The sequence below is a fragment of the Triticum dicoccoides genome, chromosome 7A (genome assembly GCF_002162155.2).
Source record: "Triticum dicoccoides isolate Atlit2015 ecotype Zavitan chromosome 7A, WEW_v2.0, whole genome shotgun sequence".
Lineage (NCBI taxonomy): Eukaryota > Viridiplantae > Streptophyta > Magnoliopsida > Poales > Poaceae > Triticum > Triticum dicoccoides.
In genome coordinates this window covers 68,426,869-68,444,494 of record NC_041392.1, presented here as the reverse complement: position 1 = coordinate 68,444,494, position 17,626 = coordinate 68,426,869, and the positions used below count along the sequence as shown (strand labels likewise).

The 17,626-nt window shown below is 48.9% G+C and overlaps 1 protein-coding gene across 1 annotated transcript; it reads right to left on the bottom strand.

The window, feature by feature from the left end:
- Positions 1-856: 856 nt before the first annotated feature.
- On the bottom strand, positions 857-2,496 carry LOC119332537 (very-long-chain 3-oxoacyl-CoA reductase 1-like). The gene is made up of 3 exons (XM_037605718.1): positions 2,095-2,496; positions 1,347-1,705; positions 857-1,275 (listed from the first exon to the last, which is right to left on the bottom strand). The coding sequence occupies exons 1-3, from the start codon at positions 2,426-2,428 to the stop codon at positions 988-990; spliced, it is 981 nt and encodes a 326-aa protein (XP_037461615.1). The 5' UTR covers positions 2,429-2,496; the 3' UTR covers positions 857-987.
- Positions 2,497-17,626: the final 15,130 nt, after the last annotated feature.

Here is a 17,626-nt window from a genome sequence, read left to right as displayed (position 1 = left end):
CTGGCAACGGAATCCGCCCGACCACGAGGTGCGATGACGAGACGGCGTCATTGTGTGTGAGCAAGGGTATGCAGTCAAAGGCTGGCAGCTGTAATTACGCCATGTGAATACTTGGTGGGACATAGTGTACAAGCGCGGCGCACGGCTTACATGCCGCCCATCACGGTGGCGTCAACATGGACGAGCACGGCGACATGGCCCGGGTGATTGCCGTGTGCTCCAAGTACACACTCAGATTTCTCCTAAATACATCGAGTCTTTTTCTATACAACGAGCGTTTTTGTGCCGTGTCACGCCGTACGTGGAGGTACGCCCAGGTCCAGGGGTCATTGTCGTGTGCCGCACCATTGATACACGGCTTACAGATGTGTAAGCCGGTCGGCCGATAATATACACTCGGCATATGGAGAAACACAAGGCAACATATGTTTTTCTAGTAGTGTGAGATCATCCTAGGGTTCATCCGCTCTTCTCATGAAAGCTTCAAGAACGAGGAAGAACAACAGAGGGGATCGGGGGAAGTTGGGGGTTAGGGTGGTGCGGCGATGGGGGTCTGAGGTTTGGAGAGGTTTTTCAGGCACCCTCGATGAAATTCAGGTCTCGCTTGAGCGCCGCGGTGGTGTCGCGTGTGTTCAGGATCTTGGGTTGCCAGAATGAATGCTTTTGTTCAGTCTATAAAACAGCTCGCCCCAAACGCCTTGTTCGGTATCCCGGGTGCTCCTATCGAATGTTCAGCAGATATAGATACCAGGGTCCATTTTTTAGGGAGTTAAATTTAAGAGTTCGGCTAGGAACTCTTCTTTTTTGACAGATTAAATGTAAGGAGTTAAAGTATAATTGATCATATAAAAAAAGACTGATTTTTTAGAGATTGAGTAGAGATGCTCTAAGTTCGGCACAACACAGTCAAGTAGCCCCGTGTTCCTCAACTATGAACTCTGAATTTCTGAACCACCTTGATCAGAGGGAACACCAGCACCGATCTTGTCACTCCCGTGAGTTCGCCCGCGTTTCCCTCAACGGCTTGATCCTCCTAAAGATGGCTCTGTGCTGCAAATTCCGCTTCAGGAGGTTCATGTCTTTGAAGGAGTCCGGGAAGAGACAGGTGAACCACCACTGGAGGCGGTGCGCGAAGTTGGGGATGCACAGCGTCCCGTGCCCGATCCAGCGCACTGCCGCTCGTGCGTAGGTGTCCGGGCTAAGCACCCACGGCCGAACAAAGAAGCTGTTCTTCACGGCACTCGACACCATGTTCGTCTCCACCACGAATGGGATCTGCAAACATGACACTACCAAAGGTAATCTGGTGACACGATGGATGTGAGCGCCACGCACTGATTACGTACCTGACATTGCACATCGATGCCTGCGCTCTGGTACTCCACGGAGAGGCTCCTGGAGAACTCTGCAATGTACCGTTTAGTGGCGACGTAGACAGAGTAAAGAGGGTGGGAGGGAAGGATTGATCCTGAGCCCGAGCCGATGTTCACGACTGCACCCCTGCCCCGGCGCACCATCCCTGGCAGCACCTCCGCTGTCACCTCCGTTAGCGCCAGTACGTTCACGCGTATCATCCTCACCCACGCTTCCACGTCCACCTCGTGGAGGTACACCGCGCCCGGCTTCGCCACCCCGGCGTTGTTCACCAGCATCCCTACATTCAGTCCCGCGATGGCCTCCCGGAGGCGACTCATCGCCTCGTCGCCTGCAGAAGATCGAACGATATGAGACGACCGGTCTGTGATCTGACGGGCACACACTCTATACTATTCATACTGATTTTTACTCGTTTGCTATTGGCAAGTTGTCTATATTTGCAACTCGCGTCAGTGGATTCGGGGAACGTAACCCCCCGCGATAGAGAAGGAGCGACCGGCATAGCGGCATTTGCTAACGATTTTGTCGCATTTTTAGTTATGGGTGATGACAGTTTGTTCAGAGCGACATGACACTTTCTGTCAGAGAAGGAAATTTTTTGCTTATAACTTCCACCATTTAATCTTATCTCACAACTAAAACTGCCACTAAAAGGGGTTCGTTTGTCACCCATTTGCCAGCGAACGGTCGCCAGATAGGATTTCCATACTTTAATACCTTGCGCAGTGGATGCGAGGGAGAAATCGAACAACACGGTCTTGGTCTGCATGGCGTATGTCCTAGAGATCGTTTCGGAGATGTCGCGGAGTCTGGCGGGGTTACGACCGACGAGGACAAGATTGAGGCCAGACCGTGCGAGCTCCAGGGACATGGCACGTCCGATGCCTGATGTTGGCCCGGTGACGACAGCCCAGGCTCCGTATGTGCGACGGAGATCCTTGGGCCGGCGCAGGAAGAGCACGAGATTGGCGAGGAGGCGTATGCTGAGAGCGAAAACTTGGAGGGCACCGAGGGAGGCCAGCCATAAGAAGAACCATACCGAAGCAACCATCTCGCAACGCGTTTCCCTCAAAAAAGAAATATCTCGCAACGTGTTACGCTCCTTTGCTAGCAAGTGTGATGGCGCTAACGAGCAAAGACCTCTGGCCTGGGTCGTGTGCGCGGTAGCTCGTATTTAAGCGTCGCGGACAGTAGACGAGTTAAGGGACACCACGCCATCGTCCAACAGCTTTGCATCATCTTTACTTGTCCACGCCATCCTCCAACAGCTTTGCCTCATCTTTAATTTACTTGTCCACGCCATCCTCCTTTGCCTCATCTTTACTTGTCCACGCCCATTTGAAAGCAACAGAGACGGTGATATCATTTATTCACGTACTAAGGGCAATTCTAACCGAATCCTCTAAAACTAAAGAAGTATTTTTACTCCACTAAGTATTAGACGGACCTAGCTGATCCCCTAAATATAATGGAGTAAAACAATTATTTTATTTTCATTTCTCGCTATCAATAAATCGATATATTCTTCTTTCCAATGCCAAAATTTACATCCATCCTACACATAAATTTGAGCAATCAATGAGCTACAAACGGCGCCGAATCCAAAATACAACCGAATCAAAAGAAGCACTCACCCCATCTTTTTTGCACTTGAAGAACACCTATTGAAGAACACCTATCGGGGGTGTTCACCCCATCTTTTTTGCACTTGAAGAACACCCATCCGGGGTGTTCTGGCGTGATGGAAACGCGGCACACCACCTGCACGGGCAGTCGTAGCACTTTGACCGGCAATGAGGAGCCGACGAGCAGGTAGTGCCAAGCCCGGCCGACAGTCGGGCGTGTCTTTACCGGCGAACCTCGAACAAGTGAGATCCGTGTGGCTACAGGCGAAGGCCATACCTGCATGCGATGCAGAGGCATTGTCAGGCTGTGTGGTTCGGTAACCGGCCAATCCATGGCAAAGGCCTCGTTGCCGGCGGCGGTAGCAATAGATCTACCGATTCTGCACCAGTGATGGCGCGAGAGAGACATAAATCTGAGGGCAAGGACCATGGTGGGGCCTATGGATCGTCCATGGCGGCGGGGGTGCGCAGGATGGCATCAGCGTAGATGCGGCGTTGGAGCTGGTTGGGTGAGGCATCATAGGGTAGAAGATTTTTTTTCCTCCAAGCAGTAGCTTCCGAGCAAATTTGGGCGCGGGATAGACGCCGGAGGATAAAATATCCTCTGCTATTCAGTTCAGGGGATCTGTTGGGTGCTGGTTACTGGAGAAAAATGGAGTTTATCCTCCTCTAACGTCAGATAGGAAATCGGTTAGAGTTGGCCTAAGCTCCCTTAGATTTGAAGCCTCCTGACACATCTTGGGCCCATTTTCTAAATTATGGAAGAACTTCTGATTTAGCTAAAATTTTCAACTATAAAACAATAGTTTTAGCTAGCAGTAGAGCGGCGAAAAGAAAAAATAAGTGAGCGGAGCAACGAGCCGAGCTAAGCGATCAAGATCTTCATAGGTCGCCCATGCATGTGAGCATTATCCACAATTTTATTGTGGAATAGGATTTCTCAAGGGTTCACACAACCACCAGCTGTTAATATCGACATCGAGGTCGAAAAGTGTAAGGACATCACAAAAACACATCTAACAACTTCACTCTCTTGCGGGTACAAATACCATCTTCAATGAGCACCCCTCGAAAGCAAAAGATGGAGGCCGCCTTGAAAGCCGCCTCAGACATATAGGAAGTTTCTTAACCCTGATCTTGCTCCTGCTAGCTAGTGCATGGTGCTAAAGAGCGTAGATGCACAAGCCTTGCTTATGCCCATGCTTGTATTTATTAGTTACGGACGGCAGGATGGTTAACGGATAGCCAGTAGAAGAGTTCATGAGAATTCAAGAGTTCAAGTACAATAGAGACACAGCACGCACGGCTCAACATTCTCTAAAACCTATGCTCGTGTCAAGTTGCTACGGCACACGCCTACCATCCTCCAACAGGTTTGCCTCATCCTTGCTCATTGCAGCAACAAAGACGTACGGTGATAGCAACTTGTCAGGAGCAGCCGTGAGAATGAAGGCAGAATAGGACAACGATGATCGCCAACAACACATCGGTGACCTGGGCTAGAGCCAAATTTTGTATTTCTTCTAAATAAATGTCTGGTTTGTAACGGAGGGAGTATTCAAGACGAAAGATTGAAGGCATATTGAAACCCACACTGCAGGAAAAACATTGTAAGCCGTGTATGTTTCAGAGAATGGCGTTTTGGTGACCGAGCTCCATGGAGGCCTTTATTTTTGAAAATTTTAAATTCAAACTTCTATGTTAGAAAACATTTTGAAAAAAATTATGCGTGTATGTAAGGATGTAACCCACATGTGTGTAAAATTTCATGATAAAATACATTGAAATGCGACCTATACAAAGAAGACGAATTCATGGCTTGAGAGGATGAATAGTATCATGTATTAAACAGCCCTAGATTTGTCTTTTTTGCACAGCCCTCATTTCAATGTGTTTTGCCCTGAAATTCTACACACATGTGTGTTATGCCTTCATGTATATCTGTAATTTTTTCAGAATTTTTTGAAATATAAAAATATAAATTTTGAAGAAATTTGAATTTTGAATCTGAAGACCTCCAGTGAGCTCGATCACCAAAGGCATTTTCCGGTATGTTTCATACATGATAAAAGACATTTCAAACCAGGCAAACAGTACACCGAGTGTTACACTCGACGTACAACACACAGCTTACATTTGATCGGCTTAGCGCCGATAAGCTAAGTGTCAGTTATCGGGCACTCGGCTTACGCATAAACGGAGTATTATGCGCTGGCACACAGCAACAAGAGCGAGATCACGGTCGGCCGCACTAATGAAGACGCCACGTGGGATGGCCATAAGCTGAGTATATGCTAAGCTCGTGTGCCTTCAAGAACAAACGGCGTACATATAAGCCGTGTATGTCCATAAGTCTAGTACACAAAGCATACACGGCTTCTGCGTGTTAGAAGTATAAATGTAATTAGCTAGAAATAAGGAGATACAGATAGACTTAGTTTAGACACACAATATTTTGCCTTGTACTTCAAGCCTCTTCCACGTTGTACTCTATATATACCCCTACGAGGGACAGATCATGAGATCAATACAACACATAATTTTAGGGTTTTATATTTTTCATACGGTATTAGAGCAGTTTGTCCAACGACGCCGATCCTAGGTTCTTCCACCACTTCCGCAGCGCGCCGCCCCCGGAGAGATTAATCTCCTCTTCCCGGGGGCGTGGCACCCGGGAAATCAAAGATTAGACTGGTCTTGTAGTTTAGATCCAATTTTAGTTTTCAAAATCCAATTAGATTAGTTTTCCATAGCCTTCAAATAAACCTATTGATCTACCCCATTATCCGGCGAAAATCTTCAGCAAAAGTAAATGCTTCGGCGGCCCGGTGCCAACGACCTCCGACGCAACTTCAAGCCAGCAACCATGGACGTGGGGTACCATGTGCTGCTGCTCCGAGCCATGCGCCGCAGATAGCGCACACCACCCGCCGACAAACAGCGGATCGATCCCTCGGCTACGACGTCAACAACGCCACGGATCGATCTATTATGAGCGGCACGGTGCCCTCCTCAATTTGGCCACACGCACAGATGTCAACACCATCGTGCGAGTGTGATCCAGAACAGCGGCCGCCGGCTCCTCCAAGAGGCATGCGATCCGATCTTCATCAACCGCACATCACCTTGCCCCTCGACATCAAGCTTCACCAAAGGTTCGTCCAGCCATCTGTAAGTACGTCCATGCAAAGCAAGCTTGCATGCACACATATCCATCCACGAATCATGCACCTGGCCATGCAAACCAATCTCGTGCAAGGAGATGCATGCAGCAAAACCTGGACTCCAACACGTGCCTCCTCATGCCCACACAAGCCATCGCCAACCGCCAGCTGCACCTCCAGTCGTGCATACGCGGGCATCGACCCCGGGAGGGCCGCGTGCCTGAGCGACACACCAGCCGCCAACCGGCGCCTGTATCAAGCGATCTACATCAAGTCTGATTTCTGCAGAAACACCGAACCAATCTGCATCAACGCCGACATCTTCCGAACCGAGCGACACCAAGCTGTAGGACTTCAGCGTGCCTGAGAAAAAAATATCTTCATCGAGCACATCTACAGAAGCAATCTCAACATGCACCATCCACACATCAGACCGGTGTGGAACGAGATGCAATCTTCATCAACTTCTTTGGCACGACACGGTATCGACACTTAGTCATCACAAGGGATACCTTCAAGCGACACATTATCATCGACACAGTCGCTGCGGCGTCATCACCGACACTTCATCACCAAGGTCTTCACCAACATCTTCGTCAACACATCGCCGATGCCTTGTCCACAAGATAGACACCTAGCGTCCTCCGACAGATTTTTCTGCAAGACGTGAGCACGACGACAGCAGTGATCACGTCACCACGATGGCACCGACCGCGTCATCCACAACAGCACGACTGCATCGACACGGCGTCACTACAGTGACGACCCTACACGGCCATACGGTTTTGGCAAAATCTATGTGTGCTCGATGGGTTTCCTCCGGTCCTGGCAAAACCGGTGGACTCATCGCTGACGGCACCCTCTGACATCCGCAAGGTGCATTGTCCATGACTGCAGCTCCGTCATCTACAACATAGCGCTTTTTTTTGCGCCTCTGACTTTGTGCGGCTTCATCATCCGCGATGACTACATCATCGACCACGGCTACCTCGACCATAGCTACATCATGATCGGCTACCTCGACATCGACATACAGGCCTACGTCTACAACAACTCATTGGCAACAACTCCAGTCAACAACGTCCACGTCGTCACTAGCGTGCACGCCACTCCCGCTGTGACTGCGGGAGGGAATAGAGGAGAGATGAGGAAGGCACCAGAAGGGACGCAGTCACCGCCTCAGGTGCCAACCCGTCAGCCATTAGAGACGCAGTAGATGATGGCGCAGTGGTCATCACTAGCGTCCACGTCACTCCCGCTGTGACTTCGGGAGGGAATAGAGGAGAAGGCAGGAAGGCACCAGAAGGGGACGCAGTCACCGCCCTAACTGCCGACCTATTAGAGACGCCGTTGATGATGGTGAAGTGGAGAAGACGACAAAAAAGCAAGACTTCAAATTTAGTCTTAATCGTCCCCTTCACTCCCGCTACGACTAAGCAAAAATGTTAGAAGAATATTTACGTTTAAGATAGACATAAGAGATAGAGATAGGATAGATTTAACTTGTCCTCTACTCCAAATCTCTCTTCCTCCATTGTACCTTTATATATACCCCATACACGTATCAGATCAATACAACATAATATTCAGTCATCTCATATTTTCCACACTGCGAAACTAAGCCGAGTGTGCCTCGGGTTGACACACGGCTTATAGGGCAAGCAGTAGCTGTGTCACTGGGGCTTTTGGCACTACTACGCCGAGTGTACTTTCTGGGCGACATGGCTTAGAGTATATGCGCCGAGTGTTTTATACTGGGCCATACGGCTTAGAGGGTGCAAGCCGAGTGTAATACTCGGCGTATCGACCAAACTGTTTTTTTTAATTACTTTCTTTGACAGCTCTGCAATTGAAACCAAAATAACCAACAATATATAGATTCATCAAGATCACACATGCATAGACATCTCCATCAAGTTCAAAACATGAATACATATCCAACAATATATAGATACTACACGTCAAGTTCACACATGCATATATATCTCCATCAAGTGCATACACATCCAACAAATTCGGAGCCAAAAGCAAGTTCACGAGTGCATAATATGTAACATAGTTGCATAATATATAGGCAATAGGTAACATAAGCTCCATGAGCTCCACTGCTATGAACATAGCATGTAATTCCATCAAGTTAGCGCCCATGAGCTCCATCGTTCACATTTTATTAAAGCATCTGCAAAATCATCACAAAGGATATTTCATCAGTTATAGAAAAAAAAAGTGGGACATCAGTAGAAAAGAAGTAACATTTGTCCCAATGTATACTAACCGTGCACAAGGTATCATCAACACCAAAATGATGACGAACTGGACGAAGATTATCAGGTTCTTCAGGCCACCAAACCAGGTCTGACCGACACCCTTGCCTACTCCATCATCGCGCTTCGCTCTGAGAAGGAACTGGGAGCAATGATCCTCCCACGAATCGTACACTCCAGGAGACCTCGCTCTGAGGAGGAACTGGGAGTAATGATCCTCTGCACGTTGTCTAGTTGGAAACCCTTTATAGGAGCTAGTGTTATAACCCATTCACCTGTTCACGACATTCCTCCCACGAATCGTACAATCCAGGAGACCTCCCTCTACACACTGCATACCACCTCATCTACCAATAGAAGAATATGATTTGAACAAGCAAAACAGGAGAAGCGAACAGAAGTTTAGAAGACCACAAGTAATATAGCCAACATAAGCATTAATGATTCATATACCCAAAAGCAACGTCACAAGTTCTTCTCAAGTTATACTCCGAGTAGACATCTGCAACTACATTCACCACATAAGCATCAAAATATCTAACAAGGCTACTCTTAAAACGGAACTCTAATTAGACTGTTAGTCTGTGAAGCCGGTAAGCATGGAGTCGGAGGAGGAGGGGATCTCCCCCTCAGTGGAGGAGCAAGCGTCGTTAGAAATGGCGGTTGGCAGAATCAGTGGCAAAGGGTCGACACCCTCCTTAGGTGGTGCTTCCTTTTTGAACAGATCCACAAATAAATGTCTGGTTTGTAATAGAGCGAGTATTCAAGATGAAAGATTGAAGGCATATTGAAGCCCATTTTAGATGAGGGTTTTCTTATTGACTTAACCACCTCATTTGAATGGTATAGCCCGTGTTTCTTAACCATATATCATCACCGATAGGTCATTTTAGAGCATCTCTAATGTAAGTCCTCTAGGCCATAACCGTTTTTAGTGTTTTTGGACCCAAAAACGCAGCTTCCACATTTTTCTTCGATCTAAATTTTGCATCAAAGTTTTTTGGGCAGCCCGAACAAATGCCACAGTTTCTCATATTAATGAAAAATAAAAAATAAAGACCAGCTACGGCTGCCCCAAACCAAAAAACGCAGCGCGCTGCCCCGACTGCCCATCCGGCAGTTTCAGTCCGCCCGCCAGCGGCCCTCCCATGACTGCCGCCGGCTGCAAAACTCATGCCACCGATCGATTTTGTTCGGAAGCCCGACAGACTCCAATCGAACCCCTCCCCTTTCGCCTCTTTCCTGGGTTGATTTGTCTCCGTCGCGGAGAGCTCCGGTTCTGTCTGCGCCATGGTCGAGCTGGGCGAGCTATGGCTGCGAGCGGAGCACCCGCTTGGAGAAGATGGGGTGCCAGGGAGCTGCGCGTAGGCACGCACAGAGGACAAGGGTCGCTGCGTGCCCCTGGCAGCGTGCGGGCTTGTGGGGAAGGGTCTCGGGGCCGTGGACCTTGCCGAGAACTTGTCCAAATCCAAAGGCTCTGCAAGGTCGCTTGTGTGCTTGTGATGACGAGCAGAGGCCCCATGGCTCACGGGATGGCGCCAATTTGGCCGCGGCAGCCGGCAATCCAAGGTGGAGGTCCAGGTCACGTCGACATTTTTTTTTTGTAACCTATTTAATGGCAACTTTTGGAGTTGGACATTTTTTGGAGCCTAAAAAACACTTTTTGGCACCCTAAATTTTAGTCCATGAACTTTTGGTGCCCTATTTGAACCCAATGAATTAAGAACCCCTGTCATGTGGGCTGAAATTGTGTCCAATTTCCTGTAGCTTTTATTGTCTAGATTCCAAAAGTATACAACAATCATAGCTCATGTACCCAACAAGGTAAATAATTCAAAACAACTCAAGTTCTGTACATAGTTCAAATTTTTCATGGTAAAAAATAGCGTCCTATACAAAATAGCGCCACCCCCTAAATTATACTATTCTATAGCGTGCTATTAGCAAGACATTGTACACTGGTATATTTAGTGATACAATTCTCTACACGCTATAGCGTGCTATTAGCGGTGCTATAGAGCACTATTTTTCAGTGATTTGCCCCCTCTGAATATCACTAATAATGCGGCACATGTTTTAATGAGTTTCTGTGAGTTGGCGATTCATACATTTCATGTACTCATACAACTAAGTATTTTTCTATTGATACCGTGTTTAGGGTTTTCTATCCAAATGCATTCCTGCCCAATGAAGCTAGTAAGCCAATAAACTTATCTGACACTCCATAATGCTGAATCTCAACTTCCTACCATTATTAAGCAACATATACGTGCGGATTCAGAAGAATAAAGCTTTTTAGAGAGGAATGAATCCGCACTCAATACTTGTCGGCCAGACCTTTGTTGTGTCCATCATATCATCTCCACACTCATGGAGAGGCTCCAACCATCTAGTGCATGTACCACTGCAGCAATGTGCCATGCGCTCATCACCCTTCTTGGAAGGCAATTCTATTCACAATGCGAGTAGCAACACATGTCAGTGTCTATCAGATTATGGACATCAAATCATCCTATTTTGCTTTTATCGAGATTTACAGAATCAGCTAATAATGAGAACATATTGTTAGTATGTCTCACTGGTGTGGACATTCCGCATTGCCTTTGGGATCTTCATTGCAGGGTTACTCAAGCAAGTGCAATCCTTGCGTGCCTTCTTAAGGGGAAACTGTGATGTAAATTGCCCCCATTTGTTGCTTATCATCTATGATATCTCCTATATATCCAGATCTGTAGCAGTGAAGAAGTAATCATTGAATATATTGTTTCTCGGAGTGTTTGTTCCTACACTATATATGCTAGCAACATTGGCTTACATTGTAATTTCATGACATTTGCTGGTAGATGACACTAGCATAATATGTGCTACTGTTCTCCACCAATAAAACATTGGATGTATTATTTACGCAAGGTTTATAGAAGCATTCACAATCCTTCCCAATATCTCTAGTAGTTATACTATACCCCACTTACAATATCTGCACCCTAGAAAGTTTCTGAGTGTTTTCATTCAGTAACTTTTACCTGAGGTATTTCATCACTGCAGAATTTCAGATAGGCAGTGCTGCTCTCTGCAACTCGCAGTTTGAGAATTCCATATTCCTTCTTTTGGTTCATGACTACCTACACAAAATTGCATATTTATAGTCATCCTTTTCGAGAAATGAAACCAATTCATATAAACAGTGAGCAAATAAGTGAAATCAACAAAGTAGCAAGGTGATAGGTACCTGGACACCTCTCTCACATAAAGCTGTAGTTGTGGCATGTACTACCTTGGAATCGCCTCCACTGAGAAACACCCACTTTGTATCTAAATGGATGCTCTTGAGAATAACTATTGTTGCTATGCCACTTCCATCAACAAGTCAAACTCTCAATTTTGAATACTTTTGTCTAAACAATTCACCACTTCCATTGGGTTATTTTTCCTGGGACAAACAACATGAGGGTTAATATATTTGTGCTAACCATTTTTGTGCAAAGAGTGCATCTGACTCTTGTAATACTTCTAGTAAAAACCATATTAGTTCCACAAGCTTGTCTGAGTAATCGAAAGGTTGTCCTTGGATAGTTTTTTTGCCAACATTTCTGAATGTTTTTTGACCCAATCAGAAGCTAAGTGTCAAGTGAAAGAAAGTATAAAGAATGAGTTACGCGCGTGGTTTTAAATTTAACTTTCAGAAAAATTTCAGCACCTATCAGAATTACTGAATTTCAGTGATTTCGGTTTGCATTCCGGCCAAAGGACCGAGACGTTCACTTAAAACTCAAAAAAAATTGAAATTTTTGAAAAATATATGTATTCTTCTGTATAAGTGAAATGACTGAAATATTTTGGCCAAAAGGTAAAGATATTGCTGTCCACTCAAATTATTAATATTCAATGAAATTCATCAAAATCTCACTAAAAGTGAAAACGATGGTGGGTAAGCAAGAAAAGTTTTGTCAACATGCATGATTTAGGAGTCCAATTGTCCAAGCCTGAGCACTTTGACCCCTCTTCCATCCTCATCTAATATTGCCTGCTCAATTAACCTGTTGATGGATTCCCTCTCCATAATCAGGCCATGCAGCACTAGAAGAAAATCCTATCTCAGTTTACATACTATAAAGGTACACGATTCATGCAACTTGGAAAATCCATTACCTGCAAGTTGTATCGTGGTATCACCCATGTTTCCATCTTGTTCTTATTCAGCTCAAGACTTTGTTATATGAATTTCTCAAAAATAAAACATGTAATCAAATGAGAGTATCCTTTACGCATATTAATTCTTTTGTTATATGAATTGTTCAAATATTTGGGCCCCATATTAGTTTTTCGCCCGGGGCCCGAATTTATGAAGATGGCCCTGGCTGTTAACATGTATTTGTATAGTGTGTGTAGTGCGCATGACACCTCCTTGTATATAGGATCTGAACCGACTCCCCGGGCCTGCGTGCCCACTTCATGGGGCTTATATATCTGTAATCGCTGATGTAGTGGATAATCAGTTAATCAAGAGAGCAAGTTTACTCTTCAACTTGGTATCAGTAGTCTTCAGGCCGCCGCCATGTCGGAGCAGCACTCTTCTTCCTCCTCCGCGGCGATCCTCTCCTCCGGCTCGTCGCCCCTCTTCTCCTCCTCCGCGGCTCCTTCTTCGGCCATCTCTGGTACAAGCACTAGCCCCCCGCTCATCTTCGGCACCATCCCCGCCCACCCTAGCGCCACCGCTCCTTCCTCCTCTCAGTTCGCTCCTCTCTTCAACTCCACTGCGCCGCCGCCGCCGCCGACCACTCCGGCCAAACACCCCATTCTCAACGTCGATCTCACTAACCACATCAAGTTTCTCCTCAACCCTGCCGAACACAATTACCACAAGTGGAAATCGTTCTTCCTTATGGTCTTGATCTGCTATGGCGTCCAGTATCTCATCGAACACCCTCTTCCACCCAACGCCGACAGTCAGTATCGTGAACTTGACACCCACGTCGCCCTCGCCATGTACGCCATCCTCTCCGATCAGATCGTTGACCACGTGATCGGCGCCACCACCACTTTCGATCTCTGGACCCGGATCCGGGACTACTTCCTCACCAATCGCACGGCTCGCTACATGACGCTCAACCGCCAATACCGCAATCTTAAACAGGGCGATCTCTCCGTCGACGAGTATGCGTGACGCATGAAGCTGCTCACTGCGGGTCTCGCCGACATCGACCATGCGGTCTCCGAGGTGGACCTCACCACGCAGTTCCTCCACGGTATTGACGGCCGTCTCGACACCATCCGGGTCGTGCTGGGGGACACGGTTCCCTTGCCCCCGTTCGAGACCGTCTTCTCGCGCCTGAAGCTCGCCGAGGAGAACCTCGCTCAGCGCACCGCAGAGGCCCCTGCCACGGTCCTTGCCGTTCAAGGGTTCGGCGGCCCGTCCGGTGCCTCCGGCTCCAGCAGCAGCGCAGGCTCTACTTCCCGCTCGGGCGATCGGGTGGATCGGCCTCAGGATCGGGTGGACCGCGCTCCCGGCCGCGACTACAACCCTCGCGGCGACGGTGGTGACCGTGGGGGCGATCGCGGTGGTGACCGCGGACGCGGGCGCGGCCGTGGCCGTGGTCGTAGCCGCGGCGGCCAGCAAGGACGTGGCGGCTCGTCTTCTGCGCCGTTCAACCCTTACATGGGGTTCTTCGCCCCGTACGGCATGGCCATCCCTCCACCGCGTCCTGGCTGGGTGCCACTGAACGTGGCTGGCGTCCTCGGTCCACGTCCGGGGTCTCATGCTCAGGCGTACCCGATGCAGTACACACCCTACGACGCACCCTCTCCGTACCAGCAGCCTTCATGGGATCACCTGACTCTCCTCCACGCCGCCTACAGCAACCAGGGCTTCAACAACACCGCTCCTTCCAACGAGTGGTACCTCGACAGTGGCGCCTCCAACCACGTCACCGGCAACCCTGGTAACCTCACCCGCTCGGACTCTTCTTTACAGCGTAAATTCTCTAGCATTGTAGTAGGCAATGGCCATCATCTCCCTATTCATGCCACCGGCTCCACCACACTCCCTCCCCACAATTTCCATCTCCGCAACATCCTCTACTCTCCCTCCGTCTCCACTAGCCTTATCTCCGTTCGTCAATTCACAAAAGATAATTTTTGTTCCATCGAGTTTTACCCCTTTGGCTTTCTTGTGAAGGATCTTCGCACACGGAGGGTAATCCTGATCTCCGCTAGCTCCGGCGACCTCTACCCATTCTTCGGCAACAACACGACGCGGTGCACTGCTCTCTCTGCTACGACCTCCGACGGCGATGTGTGGCACCGTCGCCTCGGCCATCCAAGCAAACAAGCTTTTCAATCCATTTCTAGCACTTTTTCCTTCCCGTGTAATAAGCCATAAAATGGCCCTTGTACTGCATGTCAACTAGGGCACCAACCTAGACTCCCTTTTTCCTCTTCTTCTAGCCGCACTTATGCGCCATTTGAGCTTATTCACTGTGACTTATGGACCTCGCCGGTTGTGAGTTTCTCCGGCTATGAATATTATTTGATTGTTCTCGACGATTACTCTCACTTCTCTTGGTCTTTCCCCCTACGGCGAAAATCGGACACGTCCCTCACTTTGCAACGCTTCTTTGCTCATGTACACACCCAATACCACGTAGTCATCAAAGCCATCCAATGCGACAATGGTGGTGAGTTCATCAACTCCGCCCTTCGCTCCTTCTTCTCTACTCACGGCGTCTCCTACCGCTTCTCATGTCCTCACACTTCCCCTCAAAATGGCAAGGCGGAACGTCTCCTACGCACCACAAATGACGTTGTGCGCACACTCATTTTTCAAGCCAACCTTACTCCCCCGTTTTGGGTTGAGGCACTCCACATGGCTACCTACCTTCTCAACCGTCGACCCTCCCGTGCCATCCATGGCTCCACGCCCTACTTTCGTCTCCACGGTGTTCATCCCTCCTACGATCATCTTCGCGTATTTGGGTGCCTATGCTTTTCTAACTTATACGCCACCTCTTCCAACAAACATGCCCCCCGATCCACCCGGTGCGTTTTCCTAGGTTACCCACTTGAGCATAAAGGATATCGTTGCTACGACTTAGCTTCACGCCGTGTCATCATCTCTCGCCACGTCGTTTTTGATGAATCCGTTTTTCCGTACGTGCATGCCACACCGTCGACCACCCAGCCCCTTGCCACACCTAATCCCACCAACCAAATCCTGCTGCAGCTGCCCTGCTCCGATCCCGACGCACCACCTGATCCCCCCCACTCGTGTGCATCCGCACCAACCCACGCCCCGCCAATCCCGTCGCCCCACCCATCGGCCCACCAGTCTTCCCGCTCCACGCGCTCCCCTTCCACACGCTCCGCCAGCCCCACCGAATCGTCCTCGTCCTCCGGGTCGTCCCCACCTACAAGATCACCGCGCACCCCGCCCAGTCAATCCGGCGGGCCCAGTCAATCCGCCTCGAATCGCGCCTCCACCTCGCATGCTGCACCCCCGAGCGAATCTACTTCGGATCCCGCACCACCCTCTGGTCCCAGCGAACCCGCCTCCACCTACCAGACTCCGCAACATCGTCCGCCCCATGCAATACCCGTTCAGCCTCCCGTTAACTCGCACAAAATGCGTACCCGCGCCAAATCTGGTTTTTGCCAGCCCAAGCGCCTCTTTCTCACCACCACCACGGCACCCACCATCTCCCCCATCCCTGCCACCTATCGCTCAGCTCTCAAAGACCCCAGTTGGCTGCATGCAATGCAAGATGAATTTACTACTTTAATCAAGAATTCGACGTGGTCTTTGGTTCCCAAACCTGTAGGTGTTAACGTGGTCACTGGCAAATGGATTTATCGGCACAAGTTTCACCCCGATGGCTCCTTGGCGCGGTACAAAGCTCGTTGGGTCGTTCGCGGATTCACTCAAAAAGAAGGCGTGGACTATGATGAGACATTCAGTCCGGTGGTCAAGCCGGCCACCATACGCGTGGTCCTCAGCATTGCCACCTCTTTCTCTTGGTCGATCCATCAACTCGATGTCAAGAACGCATTCCTTCATGGAGAGCTCAAGGAGACGGTCTACTGTGCCCAACCATCCGGCTTCATCGACCCCTCTCATCCGGATCATGTTCGCCTCCTTCGTAAGTCTCTTTACGGCTTGAAACAAGCCCCCCGCACGTGGTTTCATCGCTTCAAGTCGTTTTTGCTCTCCCATGGTTTTCATGCCTCTCGAAGTGACTCTTCCCTCTTCATCTTATCCCAAGGGTCCTTCATTGCATATCTTCTAGTGTACGTTGATGACATAATTCTTACAGCCAGTACACCGCACATATTGCATTCCATCATTGCTTCTCTCAAAGCGGAATTCGCCATGTCCGATCTCGGTGAGTTGCATCACTTCCTCGGCATTAATGTCACCCCCAACACCTCCGGTTTATTCTTGAGCCAGCAACAGTACACTCTCGAGGTCCTCGACCGTGCCAACATGCTTAATTGCAAATCTGTCTCCACACCTATAGACACCACTGCCAAACTTTCTGCTACCGACGGTCGTCCTCTATCCAACCCCACCACATACCGGAGCCTTGCTGGAGCATTGCAATACCTAACCCTCACCCGACCATACATCTCCTACGCGGTGCAACAAATTTGCCTCTTCATGCATCAACCACGGGACACTCACATGCAGCTTATCAAGCATGTTCTTCGCTATCTCCGGGGCACCACTCACTACGGCCTTCAATTCTTCAAGTCTCCGTCACTTGATCTTGTGTCCTATACGGACGCCGATTGGGCCGGCTGCCCTGATACACGTAAATCCACGTCGGGGTTCTGTGTTTTCTTGGCAACAGTTTGATCTCCTGGTCATCCAAACGACAACCGACCGTCTATCGCTCGAGTGCCGAGGCGGAATATCGTGGCGTTGCCAACTGTGTGGCTGAGTCCTGCTGGATCCGCCAGCTTCTTCACGAGCTCCAGCGGCCTCCCTCTCGCGCCACCATTGTCTATTGTGACAACATCAGCGCATCCTATCTCTCTTCTAACCCGGTTCAGCACCAGCGCACTAAACACATAGAGATTGATCTTCACTTCGTTCGAGGTCGTGTGGCACTCGGTGAAGTTCGAGTTCTTCATGTCCCTTCCAGCTCTTAGTTTGCGGACTTGTTCACCAAGGGGCTGCCCTCGCCGATCTTCACCGAGTTTC

What these genes read in the sequence shown, in the direction of transcription:
- LOC119332537 (XM_037605718.1), bottom strand. Translation starts at nt 2,428, where the DNA reads ATGGTTGCTTCGGTATGGTTCTTCTTATGGCTGGCCTCCCTCGGTGCC. An exon ending in CCTCGCATCCACTGCGCAAG is followed by an intron (nt 1,706 to 2,094) that starts GTATTAAAGTAT and finishes GATCTTCTGCAG; the next exon opens with GCGACGAGGCGATGAGTCGC. An exon ending in GCATCGATGTGCAATGTCAG is followed by an intron (nt 1,276 to 1,346) that starts GTACGTAATCAG and finishes TCATGTTTGCAG; the next exon opens with ATCCCATTCGTGGTGGAGAC.